The sequence below is a fragment of the Seriola aureovittata genome, chromosome 15 (assembly GCF_021018895.1).
Source record: "Seriola aureovittata isolate HTS-2021-v1 ecotype China chromosome 15, ASM2101889v1, whole genome shotgun sequence".
Classification (NCBI taxonomy): Eukaryota; Metazoa; Chordata; class Actinopteri; order Carangiformes; family Carangidae; genus Seriola; species Seriola aureovittata.
Window position 1 is genome coordinate 23,162,334 of NC_079378.1, and position 19,395 is coordinate 23,181,728.

At 39.9% G+C, this 19,395-nt stretch overlaps 1 protein-coding gene across 8 annotated transcripts in view; it reads left to right on the plus strand.

Annotated features, from left to right (window-relative positions):
- Positions 1-5,568: 5,568 nt before the first annotated feature.
- The window catches only part of LOC130182287 (RIMS-binding protein 2), a 61,532-nt gene continuing 47,705 nt past the window's right edge, over positions 5,569-19,395 (plus strand). For 6 of the 8 annotated variants that reach the window (XM_056397091.1, XM_056397095.1, XM_056397097.1 and 3 more), the window contains exons 1-2: positions 5,569-5,763; positions 7,014-8,030. In XM_056397091.1, coding sequence (XP_056253066.1) covers positions 7,170-8,030 — 861 coding nt within the window. In that variant the 5' untranslated portion in view covers positions 5,569-5,763; positions 7,014-7,169. Of the gene's footprint in view, positions 5,764-7,013; positions 8,031-13,108; positions 14,370-19,395 lie in introns of those variants that run through there. The other 2 variants (XM_056397099.1, XM_056397098.1) reach the window with 2 other exon arrangements.

A 19,395-nucleotide genomic window follows, 5' to 3' on the forward strand; every position in this document is an offset into this window, starting at 1 on the left:
CTCGCAGAGGGAGACAAGGCTGTGGCTTAGGTTCTGTGTGTGTGTGTGTGTGTTTGTGTGTGTGTGTGTGTGTGTGTGTGTGTGTGTGTGTATGTGTGTGTGTGTGTGTGTGTGTGAAGAACCCTAAAGCAAGAGACCGTGCGATTATGAGGCAATGAAAGAAATGAATCAGAAAGTTGTAAACAGTAGTTTTTAAAATCCTCCACTCTTTCATTTAGAGCCACAGACACACCGGTGACTGACAATTATTACTGGATCAAGCGCTGTGGAGTGAAAAGACAAGGAAATTGACTGAGTGCTCAATAACGCGGCTTTAAAAAGCTTTTTGTTTCAAAATCTGTCAGAAGACGTGCACTTGTGCTCAGTGTGGGTCTGTATGGTGCATTTCACCTGTCAAATCTTTCATCAGCTGAATGAACGGTAAATTGTCTTGAAGATTATTGTAATATTCATGCGTTGCCAACATGATCTGAATCCCTGCGTGTACAGTACACCCGTTGAAAGGTTGCTCTCACCTCTGAGCTAGAAAGAAGCTTAATGTGTGTCAGTGTGCTTATATTTCAGACATACAAGATATTGTATAGTTCTCGCAATTGCATGTCTCCTCACGAGGAAAAAGCCTTGGGCCTCTTTGAATTGTGCAGCCGACTAATAGCAATTGCTTCCAAACACTAATCCTTCCTGAGCTGTGGGGAAACGTGCAGGCTGTCCATGGTCCATTGTCAAGGTTTTCAAGGACCAATTCAGAGCTCCCTACTGCCGTGTTCCCTGAATCAGTGGTTGAGTCAAAATATTGGGATTCTGTTACACCGAGCTAATTTTCAGCACAAGATTGAGAAAACACGACAGACAAAGCTGCAGATCTACCAGCTCTGCCTCTGCCTTGAAAACCTGTTTTGTTTTTGCGGTTGCACCATTTCATTTACCAAAGAACTGGTCAACAACAAATAAGTTTAATTTTAAAGTAGGGGGCAGAAAAATAGGAATATGACAAAGAATAAAACTTGACTATGTAGCACCAAGTACAGTGACTGCAGCATGGTGTTAGTAGCAGTTAGTAGGTAGCTATTTACTTAGTGAACTATTAGCATTAGCTAATTACCACTGCCATGGAGGTTGTGTTTTTCACCCTTGTTAGTCAGTCAGTCAGTCAGTCAGTCAGTCAGTCAGTCAGTCAGCAGGATTATGCAAAAAGCACTGAGTCGACAGTTCTTCTCCTTTTCTACTAGATCCCCGCTGCAATTATTATCATTATTCCTTTTTTTCTCTCTTCTTCTTTATTCATTTGATCTTGCATGTTTGTTGTATCTTGTGCTGTTTGCTCCAATCTCATTATTGTTACACTTGTCTTAACTTGTTTTGTAATCACTCAATAAAAGGGGAAAAAATTAGGAAATAATGTTCTATAAAACTCTCTCTCTCTAAGAAAACTTTGTTTTTCTTTAAATATTTGATTAAAACAGGGTATAAAAAGCTCATAACTGATTGCCACATTAACCACTGAAACGCATGTGTGTGGCTATTATTCAGTTACTTGTACATGTGCAGAAGGAGGAGGTGAAGGGAGCCTGCTGACACTGTGTACCCAAAGACGCTTTAAAGTCAGAAAAAATTAAAAACTAATTACACAAATGAAACAATAAAACAAAAGTCTTTATAAGTTTTTTTCTGTCGAAAAAAACGAGTTATTTCTCTACCTGTAAAATACACAGGCACAAATTGAGAAAACTTCAGTAACACACTATAAATATTATTTTATTTATTTTTTATTTTTTTATTGTATTAATATACACCATGAAATAAAGAGAAAGCAGCCGCTAGAGCCTTGGTAATGGATGTCAAACAGAACCTAGTTTCTTTTTTCTAATGGCTTTTCTCTGACATAAAAACATTGCTAGTGTCAAGACCCACAGAAACCATGGTAATGATTTTCATCTTTCAAAAACCTCATTTATGTTTTGCTGAAGTCTCCTTGAAAACAAAAACCTCATAAGCAGCTGATATGACATCCCTTTCCCAGTTTGTTTCACGTGTCGGAGGCTTCACGTGTTACTGGATACTTCCAAACACATATTAGAAGGATCCCCAGTCGTGCCAGGACATACAATGATGGGGAGATGGTCAGCAGTGATTAGCTGCTGTACAAACCTGTGACTGTGAGTTAAAATGCCCCCTGTGTTTTCAGTGCTTTGTAAAGAATCTCTTTGTCGGATAGACGACAACATTATTTTCTCACCACTTCTTTTCCTCCTTCATGTTAGCTTCACGGACACACACACGGAAACAGTTTTCCCTGTAGCTCAGCAACTTGTTCGAACAAAAAGGCCCAGGGGAAGAAAAAGGCAGGAGGAAGACCAGTCTCCTCATCTCCCAGTTGAATTTGGAGACACATACAATGTGAGCAAATGGGCAATATGCAGTTTCTGGAATAGATGCCTTGTTAGAGAGTTGATGATTTGGTGGTGAGGTCCACTACTGTGCATATTGCTGGAGTCTGTTTTACATAACTCTAATGGTGCTGACTACTGTAAGAGGTAGTGCGCTCATAGATCACCTGATCTGAGGTGTCGTGGTGCCCAGGTCTCACAAAAACATGAGTCATCTAAATGCTTTTGTTCCCTATATACGAGGGGCTTGAATTTTTACTTGACACAGATAGTGCAACATGACATCCTGACACCTTTGTCCTGGACAATGATTTCAAGTGGGTCATGAGGACAGGATGTATTCTTTATCCCAGGTGTTGAAACTGTGACACAGTTCACCTCTCTCATTCACATGTTGAGACTTTAAATGAATTCTTCTACTAAAATAAACTGCTGAATTTCTGTGATTAGAAATAAATTAAATAAATGCTTTATGTATGAAATATGTGCTCTATAAATAAACTTGATCTGACATGTTTGTTTTAAAGATTTTGGTTACAAAATATTGCTGCCATATTACATAACCTTGAGAGTATCGTGTTTATAAAAAATGGTAAGGAAACACCAGTGTATTATCGTTTAAACGTTTTTGTCCCATCTGTGCCATTGTACAACAGAAAGCATTAAGTAACATTAAGTTATGGTAAAAAAAAAAAAAGACTCAAATGTCTTTGAAATAAAAGACTGTAGGAAAGCACCTGCAGAATGAATATATCACATAGACTCAAAGCTGGTGTCAAAAAAATGGCCACAAATGACACTTTACAGACCAGAAGCGATCAACTGACAGAGAAAAGGAAAAGAATACACAAATATATGTTCTACACTTGTGTCAGACAGAGCACTGGGGGCTGTTTATTTTTTAATTTACAGAATGATATGATATACAGGAATGTGTCAGGACACACAAGTGGGAGTTGTTAGTATTCACAGATGGTGCAGAGATGTGTCCGAAAATACAGAAGCTATATGTGCCAGAACATGTTGTATATGAAAATATAGGTACAGAAATATGGCCATGTTGTGAGCATGGCTTCAAACCAGTAGGATGCAACAGAAACAGGGCAGATGTATGAAGTGTGCAGACAGAAATGTTCCCAGAAGTCTGTCTGAGCTCAACAAAGATAAACACTGAATAGGTAAATACTGGATGTACAGATCACAATCAAGGCAGATGAACAACGAAGCAACAAGACTGTTATCTGTTTGCAGGGATGTCTTTCAGAGTATCCTCACTGCAGAGGTAAAAATACCCTGTTAGAAGGAAAATGTGTTCAATGATTAAGCAGATGCAGCTGTAAGAATTGGGGTTTTGCAGTGCAGCGCATTAGCTCTCCCTCTCTGTCTGTTTCTGCCTCTTTCCAACAGTCTGCCACACGTGAGCAGATAGAGATGGGAATGAGAGAGGGAGCGGCCCAAGGACACCCTGATAACAGAGAGAGGTATGCTGAATCTCTCTCTCTTTCTCTCTATCTCTGCCTCTTTCCCCCTCACAGTGAACACAAACCATTAGAGATGCTCTCAACTGATGCACTTGCATTGCTGATGATTGTAAAAATAAAGAAAATGAAAAATTTAAAGAGAAAGTTACAGGCTTAATTTATACCAAAGGAAAAAGTCGGCTTTGACAAAATGCTCATCATGGCCTGATACAAAAATATTGAGTAAATGTTTAATTCTCTGTTCATACAAATGCCACCCAGTGGTCACACATGGTATCCTTTGCCTCTGATGGATTTCGGCAACTTGATATTGAAAAGGTATGTACATACCTCTGAGGATTTATACATTTCAGTATCATTGCCTTTGCCAAATAATGAAATCTCAGGAAGAATTTTATCAAGGTCTCACAAATCATATCTAACACTGCATTCCTGTTGATTCACAAAAAAGTTAGTCACAAGAACGGGTTGGTCGCAACATTCTGATGATAGTAATACAGGAAATAATAATTTATTTGTTTTCTTCATGCAAACTGTTCTTGTTGTGTGACAGGCACTTAAAAACCACATGTACATACATATATACATTTCCATAGACAGATTTCCTGTCATAATCTTTAACTTTTCCTTCCTTTTAATACTATGATTTTTATTTATTATTATTAAAGGTGGATATGACAGAGAGCCAGCATGAACATGAACAGGAACCTAGAAACAAAGCAGCACCTGGAATTCAGGTATGGAGAACAACAAAGTGGGCTGCAAAGGTCCTTACACCAGTGCTTTTCTTATCCTCACATGTGAAACGGTCTCTGTGAAAACTGTTCACAGATAGTTCTATGGTTTACTTGATATACACTTGGTCATAACATTTGATCAAATCAGATAATTCCTCCTGAGAGTGCTCATAAAATTAGATACTTTTTCAAGTATACATTATGTAGCAGTTTGATCAAATTAAATACTTCCCGTCAGACTATATAATTATACTGGTTTCATAAGATGTAGTTCTTCTCCTGAGGACATATAAATATTCTGGTCTGTCGACGCTCAAAACACTTGTATATAGGAATACAGGTTGTGTATGACCCTCTGTCCACTGAGATGAATATCAGTTAGTGGTTTAGGAGAATATGTCACATTTAAGAATAATCTATACAATTTTTTTTAAAACATTAATTAAAAAAAAAAAGATTCAGGGGATTAAACTCTATTTATAAACCTTACATACAGCCGACAAATCCAGCACTGGCAGCCTGCAGCCACTAGCGGTCATCCACCTCATACAAGTTGGTTGGATTTACTGATTATGTTGCCTTCAGGAACTGTCGGTAATATCGAAATCATTGTCGAAACACTCCCAAACAACTCAAATAAATCTGTGGGCCTTAATGCAACAACGAAGGACGGACCTTTAGAATTTAGGGTGGTAGAAAAATGCAATTAGAAGTAATGTTGGGAATGGCTATAACAACTCTTGACAGATACGACCTGAAAACTTTGATTGAGACGAGAGCCAATATTCATTACTCTCCTCTTTCTGTTTGTTTGCTGAACGATGCAGATCCACAGGAATTCTTGATATTCTTAATGGAAAGAGATTCAGTATCACTGTAAGACTTTAATTGATCCGTTGATGGCGGAGTGCACGTGAAGGCAGCACTGCTCCTGGACTGGCCATCAGAGCGACGCCGGACACAGCCTGTGTGTGTGTGTGTGAGAGACTGCTGCCTGACAGATAAACAAACTCTTCTTGCATGGCTTCATGGACCTGTAACCATCAACGTTAGCTGCCTCACTGTTGCTGGATAGCCCATTTTAACAAAAGTACCTGGGTTGAAAGAGGATGACGCCATTGATGAAAAGTTAAATTTAACGGCTGAGTCCGCTGGGAGGTGAGTTTGATACAAGTTGTAGCTAGAAAACTTAACGGTTAGCTAACACTTGCTAACAAGACGTAGTTAGCTAGTCAGGACTTGTTAAAGCTCCATTATCATGTTGACTGTTATTCGTGTTATCAGATAGCGCCGTCTAATTTAGCATCACCTACTTTACCTCATAATAGTTTGCTACAGTAAAATAGTTAATTAGCCATTAGCCGAAGAAGTCCCCATCCTCTCTGTAATATGAACCCAGCGCCCGCCCATATGGACACCGCTAAGTTGAGCTAGTGATGGTAAAACCGGCTACAGTAAAGAAAGCTGACGTTGCAGTGTCGTTTCACTGGGAGTTCACTACTTCACCTGTTGCATCCTCAGTTGAAGGCAGGCTCCTGCTCCCAAGCATAAGCGACATGAATCCTATCTCTGACTGCGTGAACTGGGAGGGGATAGTTTATTTATATGTTCTCATGATGTCGGCATCTGTTCATTAAGTCAGTTCAGATAAAACAAATATAAATCAGGTATAACACAGTCATGATAAGGTATTTGTAAGGTATCATTGCATGTATCCATATAAATATATAATAACCAGTTTGTATCTTGGTAGGACTCATTGCACAGAGATGGTTTCTTTCTCTATTTATAACAAAATGTCACACATTTATTTTCTGTGTTTTTAATGTGCTTGCTTTCCTAAAGCTATTCTGAGTGCTACCATGTTTTTTTCTGAATCCTAACCAGGGGTGGACAAAGAAAGATTCCTTTCATTTTAAACGTTCGCTGTGTTTACCATGACCAAACTTCATCACTGCCTAAAGAAAGAAATATGTAAACAACAATGGCTCCTTCTGTGATTCATTTGTGTTTTTATGACCATTTCTATCAGCTTTGAAGCACATTCAAGCTTTTTATTCTACAGGTTCTACAAGAAAGTCTGTGCTGTGGAGCAATACAACAATGTGTTGACATAAAAAATGTACTTTGGAGTGCTTAAGTATCTTTAAAATCAAGTACTCCAGTACTCAAGTAAACATGTGTTTCACTTGTATTCAAGTAATATTTGACCAGGAGGATCTATACTGTGACTCAAGTAATGAAGTTGTGTACTTTGTCCACCTCTGCTTCTAACAGACAGAGGGATCGTCACTTGTGCTTTCACCATGCTGAAAACACTGCATTTCTTGTCAGTGCATTCACGTAAAACAATAATACCTGATCATTTTTCCATTTCTCTCACATCCTCCACTGTCTCATCCCTCCAGTGGCCAGTGACCTGGTGTGATAATTGCATGCTGCATGTCTGATAACCAACCCATCACCCACCCACCTGCACTTCCTCTCAGTTCTGATGCATGGCCCTTCTTTAGAAATGAATGTTTCTTGCCTTTCATCGCATGTTGTGCTGTGAATGAGCCATCATGAGGAAAGACAGGGATAACCCTCTGGCACTGTCATCCAAGAAACCGTGCCAGAGCCAGACGGACTATGGACGAGAGCTTGAGAGGCTGCGTGCTGACTTGGAAGCGGAGAAGAATCGAACACAGCGGGCCTGCGGACACCTCTGTTTGGAGCTAAGGCGCCTGCGAGAAGAAGCAGAGAGGGAACAGCAGAGGGCCGTGAAGGAGCTGACGTCTAGGCGTGGGTCCCAAAAGGACAGGCACTCTAACAGACGCTGGCGTTTGCTGGCTAAGGAGGTGGACATTAAAGACGCTGGACGATACAGTAAGGTCGATTCCACAGGGAAGGAGGCTTTTTTTTTGTGCAGCAGAGAAACGTACACAAAGCTGGAGCAGTTGCTGCTGACACTGTATGAGGAGATAAATGGTGAGCAGGCAGTCTATAAATTGCATCACAGACAGGAATTTGAGCTAGAAAAGGCCATCTTCCTCTGCCACCTGCTAGAGGCCCACGGAAGACTGTTGCAGGGGAGGCAGAGAGCAGGACACCACAGCTACATTTTTAAACGTCTCTCAAGAAAACCAACTCAGAAAGATGGTGATAACTCCTCTGTGACACTTCAAAGATCGCAGAGTGCCTCCCACTCGTCTAAGAAAAACACCAAACAAGATCAGCAAAAGAAGCCTTCAGGCAGGGACTTGTGCACAGCTGACCCCTGCACCACTGCTGCAGACGTGGACACCTGTCGGAGAAGCTCTCTGAAAATTTGTCACCCACACAACACTCCCCATGCAGGCTGGGACGACCAGCCCCCCCTGTGCACTGAGTCCTCCGGGTCAGACGAGTCATCACCCCCCAAATGCATGGACAGAAACATGGAGGTAAGATATTTCATATCTCCAAATTATTCTTCACATTTTCACTGGTTGTATATTCACAATGAACATATACTGAGTATATGCAGTATGTTGGTAGAAATGTTGGTGTATGGATGTATAGAGTCTATTATACTGCTTGTTGGTCGTCCTCCTTCACACACAGACAGAATGTGAAACACTGAATCGTTGGTAGCAATAAGATATTTTCATATTTTCATAAAATACAGTATGCTGCACATTTGTTTTGGAGGAAAATGATTTTAAGCGAAATCAAGATGGTAAATCACATCATAACCAGTGCATTTCACTACTTGAATTTAAGTTAACCAGCTGGATTGCTAGACATTGTATTTATATAATTAACCATAGATAGACGCTGCAGACGTAGTGGCTGGTGTGCGGGAAAGAGGTAACAGGACACATCTTTCAGCTTTGCCCTGTTGTTTAAAGGAAAACAATACGTCCAGCTTCCCTGTTTGTTAAAATGTGCCCTGCAGATGCATTGTGTGTATCCTCGAGGTCTATCAAACTTGTTGAATGCATTTCCTTCCTCTTAAAACATTGGCATAGCTGATTTAAAAATCCAGCATTGTTTGCATCCTTGGTTACTAGCTTGCAGTCTCTTTCTCTTTCTTTGCTTGAACATTGCAGTATATCTTAGCATGTTCTCGCCACCTGTAGATTAGTGGAATAATGTAAAAACACTGACAGGAGTGTGTACCACACAATCTGCATAAGCACATATGTGCATGTGCGTCCCCATACTTGTGCATGAGATAAACAAAACAGAGATGCTATTAGAGATCAAAAAACTCCACGGGGAACCTTCAGCGATCGAAAATACAATTAGTTTTGTACTGGAGTTTGGTTCATCCTCAGCCTGTAAATCACAGTTTGACAAGCATTAGCTGTAATAGCTTCATGTTTTCATAATTTCTAAAGAAACACATCAAATGTAGGTGTTAACCTGGGCTTATGATTGGCTGAACATAAACTCATTAACATAGTAATCACACAAAAAGGTACCATGGAAAGATTCACAGAATCTACAATAATTTGAACCATATTTATTGCAAATTGATATTTTTTATCAGTAGTTCTTTGTACAATTGGGATCATCGGGTGAAGTCAAATAATATGTCCAATGATTTCCCCCCTTTTAGAGCTAAGCTAAGCAACGCAGTCACACAACACAAAAGGCAGCGGTGGTGCATCGCCAGCAGCAGAAACACAGAGTACAAAACAGCAACTGTTAACATTTCCATGAGGAGTTTTTTTTTTTCTGAGCAGTTATACACACACAGTCGAACACTGTTGTACGAAACTAAACACTTGCTCATGTTGCAGCCTAATTTGTTGCCAGTACATTGGTTTCTATTTGAAAAAAGCGTTTAATGTGATTGACGTGGTGTAAAATACATGACGGTGAATTCCTGTTGAGGGGGGGCCGGGGTTAGCATGTGTTGGCGGTGGATTCTTCCAAGTTTGAGTGGCAGAAGTGGGTCAATGTGTTTCTGTCTCTTAAATTTTGGATCAAGTTTTCATTGGGAGGAAAATGAATAATTAATCAAAGCAGAAATGCCCACTTTGCCCAGCCTCATTGTTGTTTCATAATGTATTTCTTGCACAGCACTGCCAAGGCATCGCCTTTGTTATTCCAGAAACTGGCACTGAGGTGAACCAAAACAAATACGGACCGGCTCGTGCCTGTTTCTTTTAATCATGTCAGCTGTCTTTCACGAGTGTCAGAAGGATGTCTACTGTTGTTCATGTTAGCTGCTGTTTATTTGTTTTTAACACAGACAGTCCACATTTTTCATTCTACTGACACTTTTATATTCCTAAATGTCCTCTGTTCGTGCCATGAAAATATTAGATATGTTACTGCACGTGAAAAGATGTGCATGTGCAATACACCAGGAGAAACATATTTATCACAGACGCTAGAAGCTTAGCATAGTTTATTAGATTTGCCCAAAATGTAAGGCTTCGCAATGATAAAAGTAAATCTAGGTCCTGTACTTGTATTTTGGCATTTGCACATTAAGTGTTGTGTAAATCAGCTGTTGTATCTGAAATGTGTGCTGATACTGTGACAGCTATTGAAAGCTGCTTAGGTTTTTGCTCAATTCCAAATGATGTTTCAGAAATTATTCTTTTTTTTTCCCCGTGTCCTAATTTAATGGATACAATTTCATGTCAGATGTATTTGACCAACAGCCAGATGGGGAGGTTCTGTCAAAATATGTCAGTGTGATTGGATGTCAATACCACTGAGCCATGACGGACCTGACTAAATGACTTGATGGGCCTCTGCTTTTCTGTGCTGTTTGACCTGCATTAACTTATACTGACTGGATGCTTTTCTTTGTTTGATGCTCAGTGAGTGTTATTTATATTTAGTCTTTGTGTGCAACATGTGATAAGTTACTGGTGGCAGATGTCATGTGTGCAGCATTAATCTCACATATTTTGTTCTTTGTCGACTGTTTTTCTGTCAGGGCCTCTGTTCCCGATCAGGGTATAGATCTGAATTATCAAAGGAGCTGAAGCAGAAAAGAAATACTGTTCAGTGGAGTTCATGCCAGGACTGGTTTCAGTCTTTAGGCTACTAAAGCCACGGTCTTGTGAGCACACTGGAATTAATAATGGAAAGGACTGAAATGCTGCGTTAGCACAAAATAAGAAGCTCATGTCTGCGAGTGACGGGGAATATGTATGAGCTTCATCTGTCTGGTCTGGGCTCCTTCTTTTTTTAGGCTGTCGATCAAAGCCTTTTCCCTCTGTTACTGAGAGAACATACTGCACATGCCTGTTAGTACATTCAAATGGGGATAATAGACAGTTAAGGGAAATGGATATCACTTTCATTTTCAGAGTGAGCCATTGTAAAAGTGACAGTTTTAGTGTTGGATTCCACTGCAACAGAGAATGCCGGTTATAAAAGGAAAAATGTCTATTTTTAATTTCTCTTCTCCCAGCTATGAGTTTTCTGACAGTGACCTTTAATGGCTGCAACAAAGCAGTCACAAAGTATCAAACTACCAACTACTCTTGATCTGCTGTAGATGAGTGGGAATGGATAAGAGGTCTTCAGTGATGTTGGGTGAATTACGGCGGGAACACACTGCCTGCGTTGTGTGACCGTGGCAGCTGACATCACTGAACTGCTGCGGACTTGGATTTCTATTCATTATAAATTCATTTCTGATTTATTTTGGACAGAAAACGTCACTAAAGTGCCACTGTGTCCACATGTAGCTGCTGAAATGGTTAAAAAAAATATATTTATATTTTTTCATGTCTGTATCATATTCAGAGTCAGCCTAGACCGAGACAACTATAGTGGAAGGTTTTAGTTTTATGTAATATTGCTGGTATGATGTCAATATGACATCAACAGGTCCTGAGTTGGAGAAGGTATAACTTTATTTTTCAGCTTGACACTAGGGATGCATTGATCCAATACGCCATTTCTGTATCGGCGCCAGTACCAGCCTTAGTTAAGTAGAGCGGGTTTTGGCCGTGACATGACCCATCCACATTAGAGACACTCTCTTTGTTCTCTTTGTCAGTGTCGATGTGAAATTCAGCATTTCTGCTGTCACTTGCATTTATTCAGTCACAGCAGGCTGTCAGCTCAGTTTCTAGTGCTATAGTAATCCCTGGCCTCACGTTGCCTCACATAAAAATGATTCCAGTGGGTTCCACACAGTGAGATACCGATTTGAATGCAGAAACAAGAGAGCGCTTGTGTGGGGTTGGTGCTGGGAATCAGCAAATGCTCTCAAGTTGAGGTGTCAGAATCGATATGGGTAGAGAAAAGTTGGATAGGTGCATCACAGCTTGCTTGCTGTGGCCTGCTGTGTGACCATGGCAACCACAGAAAACCACTTTGAGGAAAGATGATGCAGGAACTAAATTACCTGGTATCTGAGTTAGTATTATACAATACATTTATTGTGTTGTCATTTCCTCTGATTTTAGCTAGAACCCATTCAATCAAGCCAGCTGATGATGGAATTAGGTTCGATGGTTAACAAGAGCCTATAGGTTGGTACAGGTTGTTATCAAAGGTATCCTGTGCCTATGGCGGAGTTTCACCCTGTTGTTACCCAGTGAGAATACAAAACACCACTGTCCTCTCAGCGGCAGTGCAGTGGTAACCATTCACTGTCTGACAGCATACCCCCCTCTCTTGATCCCCTCTGATTATAGATGAACTTGATTGCACATGAAGGGTAACTGGAGTTCATTAGTAAGAGTCAGAATTATTCTACATGATAACCCAATTTGCAGCGGTTCAAAAGTGGTAAAAAATGTACTTATTTTAATTTTTTTACCACAATTTTTTTTTAATTCTTTTTTTTATTATTTACTATATTATATATAATATAATATATATATATATATATATATTTGTTTTGTATACATGCCTGTTAGCAACTAAGCAACTGACACATACTGGGGATCTTTAAATGGTTTACACTGAAAGGATTATGAGGCTTTGTGCTTTGAAACAATGTTTGTCAAGTTTGAGTGAGGATTTAACTAGATGCCATCCCAAATAACTTGACAACCCCCCCTCTTGGCTTGTATTCAGGCCGCTAATTGTTAAGGGGATTTATTAGGCTGCCCTGCTCATTTGATAGACAATTAGCTGCAGTACTTGATAGTACCTCCTAGTTGAGAGGAGGACTGTAAGGCTGAATAAACCAGCATTAAGTTATGACACCGTTTATCTTTGGCAGCATCAGACCTTCTGTTTTTTTAGTGTCTGGTTGTGTGCAGCATTCATCACCCTGTCTGACGTGATTTGTTTTTGTCGTGCACAACTGCAGTAAAACATTAGAATTAGTCTGGACTGGACACACTTGTTCCTCTGCCTGCCTCCTGCAGCCTCCCTGTGTTGCAGTGTGTACTGCCTCTTGAACAATCAATAGGCAGCCAACATCATTCCAGCGTCATCTCCATGGAAACGAGCTCTAGTCACGGTAATGATTGGGCCCCGTCTCAAAGCCTGCCTTTTTGTGATAGGGCGATTGAAGCAGTCCTCCCTACCCCCTCCTCTCAGCGACACTCGCCGTCTTACACACACACATTTTTCCCTTCGTCCTCTTTCTTCACCTTTATGGCGCTGTAACCAAGACGGGATTAAGCAGCCCCGTCGAGTCTCATAGCATCTGGATGAAATGCTTTTTGACACAGCAGCATCAATGAGGACAGACTCACAGCTCAAGAGTCAACATGCCACCCACATCTCAGGCTCACTGAGAGAATGGGAACTGGAGTGCAGACCTGTTAGTTAAATCGTTTTCTTGTTGTCTTTTTTTCTTTCTGCATCGTACGTCTCTTCTTGTTTGCTATTTCGGTCGGGCCTACATGCGCTGTTTCAGCATTATGTAGGATAAGAATTGGAGCGGTGTGTATTTTTCATTTTACGGACAAGTACCTATGAAAAACCCCCCTCAGACGACAGAGCGGCAAGGCATGAAGGAACAGGCTATGTCAACGTAGTGAGTAGGATTCTGAATGCTACACGGTTATAAATACAAACAACAGTATGCTGAAGAATGCTACCAGGACGATGACATTCATCATATTTCAATGAGAAGCCAAGGCTGAACATATGTAATATCCCTTTAGGGCTCATTGTCCTCATTTTGGGAAACGTCACAGTGCAGAGGTAGGAGGTACTTTACAACTCCTGGTTTATATGTAGCTGGTTTTGTCTTGGAAATGGCACACTGACTCTTACACTAGTGCCATTTTTGTCAGCTTTAACTCCTGCTGTGGAGTATTTTGCAACTTCATGTGTTTTGTTCATTTCAACCGTGGCAAAAACCGTCCTCTGTTTGGTTTCAGACACTTCACCTAAGCTGTAAAAAAAAAAACAGTCCTTATAAACTGTTGGAGAAAAGGAGGAAAGTGACATCTCTATCATTCTGAAGTCAACCTGCCACAGCTGATCTGTGTTATTCTCCTCCAGCAAATGAAAAGCCCGTGATGGCTTGGTCTTGGCTGGGCACCTCATTTGGTCATATTGATCCCATCCGCGCTGTTTGACTTTGACTGAGAGTGATGTATGACCTGTGCACTCGGCCTGAGCAGCCCGAGCCTGCACCGGCACCCGCAGAGATGGAGAGCCGCGAGGAGGCCGAAGCTCCTGGACGACAACAGCCGGAGTTCAGGAGGTCGGAAGAGCAGGTTAATACCCAACATGGGCTCTTGGACAAGGCGGTCCCGACCACGGCTAATGTCACTTCAACATCATTGTTAGGAAAGAGGCACCACTCGCTGTATGCAAACCTCAATGGTTTTGAAGTGGAAGGGATACGTAAGGTGAGTGTGGAACATTTGTTGTGTCTTCCAGAATTATTCAAGATGGTTGACGTGAAAATGGGCCTGGAGACACGTGAGAGACTTACAGTCCCACTGATATTAGAGTAACAGACATAGCATAGTGTATTATAGGATCACTAGTCTTTTCAGTAAAACATTTTGATTCTCAACCCTTTGCATTGCAAACTACAATATATTGTCTGGTTCTTCATATACTATGAAATATACAGAGCTAAGGAGTCTTAAAGTTGCAGGAGTAAATTAACACATGTTGTCAGATTGTCATTGTACTGGATTACAGTGATGTGACAATTAACTTGTGTACGCAGTATGTTTTCTTGACACGTTATCTGGGATGGTGCTGCTGCTGTAGAATCAGAGGGATGGCAGGTATTACGCTGACCTATAATGACCTAGTACCTAATTTCCCATTTCACACCTCTGCATATCCTGTTAGGACAGAATATCCACTTAATGGTAGCCAGCTGAAAATCAATAGGGAACCAGTGAGACTTTCATGTGACTGATGGATGCTCATATGACTTGTACGATAAGAGACATCAGTGGAAGGAACTGTCAGAATAACTTTCCTAAATTACTAAATCCAACTAAAAAAAGACATGTCCGGAATTTACCAATAACAAATGAATGAATTAAGTATAATATTTATAATATTTAAAAACATATGGAATAATTGATTGTGATTGGTTTGATTCGTCTGAACACAGTTAACAATAGTTGAAATGTTGCAGATGCTGTAGACAGAACAGACAGTACAGTGTCCTCATTCTCGACTGTGAAGAGCAACACATGAGGACAGCTGAATCAACCTGGACCTTGTTGAGCTGCCACTCATTTAACCTGGAACAACGTTTGCCTTTAGACTAAAGTTATTGTTATTTTCTCTACACTCTTATTTCCATTTTAATGTAAGATTATGGTCCTTCGCAGATTAATTTAGGATTAACTAATTTCTTTATTTGAATCATATTGCTGAGGAAGAATTGCCAACTAATAGTTTCCAGCATTGTGTGTCATGTTTTCTCTATAGCTTCTACAACAGAGAAGGTACTACAGCATGTTTAACCAGCAGTTCTTTCTCAAAACCCCTTTGCCTTTGTTCGCTGGTTTGAATGAGTCCTTATAGGATTTCGTCATCCAAACAAGGTAGTAATCTGTGTGCAGCATTGCCTGCTGTCTTTCCCACCCCCATCACTTCATTACCCAATCACCACAATCGCAGTGTAGTAAAAACCCCTAATGAACTGTCAACACACAACCTGAGAGACGGTCTGTGGCCACAGACGCTGAGAGGCGGCATTTAATGATGCATTAGAAATGATTATTTGGCCATTTCAGAGCAGCGGGGGCTGTCACTCTCATATTATTGTTTATAATTACACCATTATTGCAGTCGAGGAACCACAAGCATTTGTTTTGTTTCCTTGTCACTAGTTCCACCAATAATTTATGAATGTGAAGAGTGTGTATGGGGGGGGGGGGGTGTTCATGGGGTCCAAAAACCAGGAGCCCGCTGCACATGTGGGGTCTGACAGCACAATGCTGGAGGCCACAAGTTGAACTGGCTGTTTGAGGGTTAAGACATGGTTTTCTGGTTATGATAGGCAATTAGTTGTGATGGATAATGTTAGGGTAAGGAGCAATGGAATGCATTATGTCAATGACGGGTATAGTAAAACAAGGATGTGTGTGTGTGTGTGTGTGTGTGTGTGTGTATGTGTGTGTGTGTGTGTGTGTGTGTAATGAATCTGTATAATAAGAGTAAAATGTTGTAAAAGGCAGAGCAGGTCTTGTACAGCAGAAGGAAAGTGGGTGAAACTGTAGCTAGAAAATTGCGTTCATGTTCAGTAAAAGCCCCACGTGAAGTGGCTGCGTCATAAATGGAATATATAGAGAGAAGGCGGGTTTTACTGTGATCCAGTGTGGCTCAGCCCACAGAGCACGAAGTTATTCCTTGTAGTGTATTACACATACATAGACTATTTTGGTTTGTTGAGGAAATATATATTTATCCATATGAATTCCTATATATATATATATATATATATATATAGAATAATTTTATATATATATAGATATTATATATATATATATATATATATATATATATATATATATATAAAAAGATAATTTTATAAATATATATATAAAAAATTATTATATATATATATATATATATATATATCTTTGTCAGTCTTTATATCAACAACTCATGAGTTTATCTTCTTTAAAGAATCAGCATCGATTTAAATGCAGTTTTTTAAACCCTGAAATGTCTAAATACTTTCCTTGTGAAACTGTGTGGAGAGGCTGGTCATGGGAGAAGTAGTGATTAACTTTTCACTCTGTGATTATTTTCACCAATGCTATGTGCATTTGTTCTTGCACAAAGGCTTATAAGTTAAGAACAGATTTTTATGCCAAAATCAAACATTGTGTTTTTCAGCAGAGAGACTGAGAACACATGCACACCCTCTATTATTGACCCAAAATACATGAGGGCGCTGGAGTGCTTATTTCTGACTTACATGTAACCGCCCTGCCACGTTTTGGTGCAGTGAGAGGAATATTTGCATCTACTGACATGAAACAAGTTAGTAAGAACACGAAAGATACAGGATGTAAATTATTATTTATGTTTGCTCTTATTCAATGAGCTGTGACCACGAATCTTAAATAATCTGATTTCAATATCCAAGTGAGTTAAGATGATGACAGTTATGTTTATGAATAGATTTGTCACACTTGTCTGGTGTCAGTTTCCCAGTAGCTTCTGTAGCATCTGTCATTTAGAACCATTATTGAAAATATATTAGTCTTTGAGGGCAAATGTGTAAAAGCAGTTGTCAGTGTCTGTCTTTGCACTTCATGGCAGAAAGAAGCACGAAGGCTAATGAGTTTGTTGACTGTGTGGTCCTCTGTGATCCACACTCTTTAGCACCTGTCTGGATACCATATGGCTGCCTGTCTAATGGTCGCTGTGTTCACTCAGTGTGAGTTCCAAATGGAGCTATTGTGCAAAGAAATGAGAGGAATCACTCCACTGAAGACAGTTATTTTACCTGATGACCCTGTATCTACTAATGCTGGATTGCTGAGTTACAGCTGAGGATATGGCAGAGCTAAGGCCGGACGCACACAGTCTGACAGTGGTCTGTTTTCAGTGTTGTACAGATATAAACACGTCTGTCCCAGGTTTAGCCTCACCCTAGTTTTTTTTTTTAAAGTATAGCTCTAAATAATTCACAACACCAGTGGTAATGCAATGATGCCATGGATTTATTTACTTTCTCTGCAGTGGCCAAGACTCTTGGTATCTTTACCTCACACTGTTTAATTCCAGTTGCTGCCAAATCTAGCAATGAAAATAACAAGGACAATTTGGAGTCTTAGGAATATCTAGTTGGGCTGTTTCACTTGGAGAATGTGGAAAGGATGCTCTATTGTGTATGGGCTGCTGCTGTTCACGCCAGGAACAACTTTATCTCAGTTTATCCAGTTAGCAAGGGCATTTCCTGCCTTGTAAAATAACCCAAACACAAGAGTACTTGTCACTCTCAGTCTGTTGTCAGCTGTAAATATAGGCTTTTGTTACCTTGTTGTCAGCATGTCATTTCCTCTGCTGTGGATATGATGGCATAACTGATGCTCAGCAAAATTTCTGCAGAGCTATTTCACACTATTCAAAGCAGCTCTATAATAAGTGTTTAGTCAGATTTTTCTCAAGGTAAAAGGCAGAGCCCGGGTTTTCAAGCTCTTTGCTCATTTCCACAGTCACTCTCACCAGTAGAAATGAGTCGAGGTCATTATCAGAATATTGTGTCTGTGTTTGTGTGAGTTTGCTCCCACAAACACAGACATGCCTCGGCCTCGACTCGGTGTCGTCTGGAGGTAAAACAGCAGAGGCAGCAGAGTGTTCATTTGTTTGTCTTAGAAATGGATGGTTACTTATCTACTTCTCTCTGTGTTACACTGTCTAAATGTTTGGTACTGATCCACTGCTAAAAGCGGAGTGTTGGGTGTTTGACGCACTGTCGCAGGCCTACAGGTCACCGCTGACCCAGTTTGTACCTGTGGGAGAAGAGAAAGTGGAGCGGTGTGTCTGATCCGACAGTCAAATTTTTCCAGAACTTGGCCTGTAATTTTCTGAAAATAATCACAAATCTCAGAGAGGGTGTGTTCTGCCATCTGGGTAGAGTGTTTGAATAATGAGTCACACACTGTTCTGCTTCTCAGGCAGCATGTGATGATGAACCTAGCATCCACTGTGTTAGACAGACATTCATATGGTTGATTTAAGGCAAAACAATCCACTTATTTTATTTTATTGTCTTCTGTCACATGATTATCATGGATCTTTTCTTTTCTTGGCAAATCAATCAACCTTGATATAACAACGTTAAACACTGGTAACTTAAATTGTGCAGTGTGTTATTTGAGTAGTGATGAGGTGATGGATTTGTAAAAAAACACATTCTCACATGTATTTCTGTGAAGATTTGGTTTGTTTTCTGTCCTTTTTCTGTTATTCTGTTGAAATGCAGGAATGTGGCACTGTACATATTTTTTTCACACATAGTGGGAAGGACAATTTATGATTTGGATTTTGTTACATGAATCCTTATACATTGCGCAGATGTGCATCATAGTTAAAAGTAGAACTGCTTAATTTACTTTGGTTTAGTCTGTTAAACATCAAAAAATAGTGAAAGATATCCATCTCAGTTTTCCGGAGTCTTCCAATTTTTTGTCTTGACTGAACAACAGCCTCAAAACTGAAACATATTCCGTTTACAATGAGGTGAAATAGACAAAATCAGCAAAACTTCACACTGGAGACGCTTAAAAAACAATTAATCAATTAATCTACTAATTGTTGCAGCTCTAGTTTAAAAGTCACAATATTTGATGTTTTGGACAATTTCATCGATAAATAAAATGAACATATGTTCAAATAAAAATATGTTTAAATAAAATAAGATCTATTCCTGTAGCTGATTCTGTA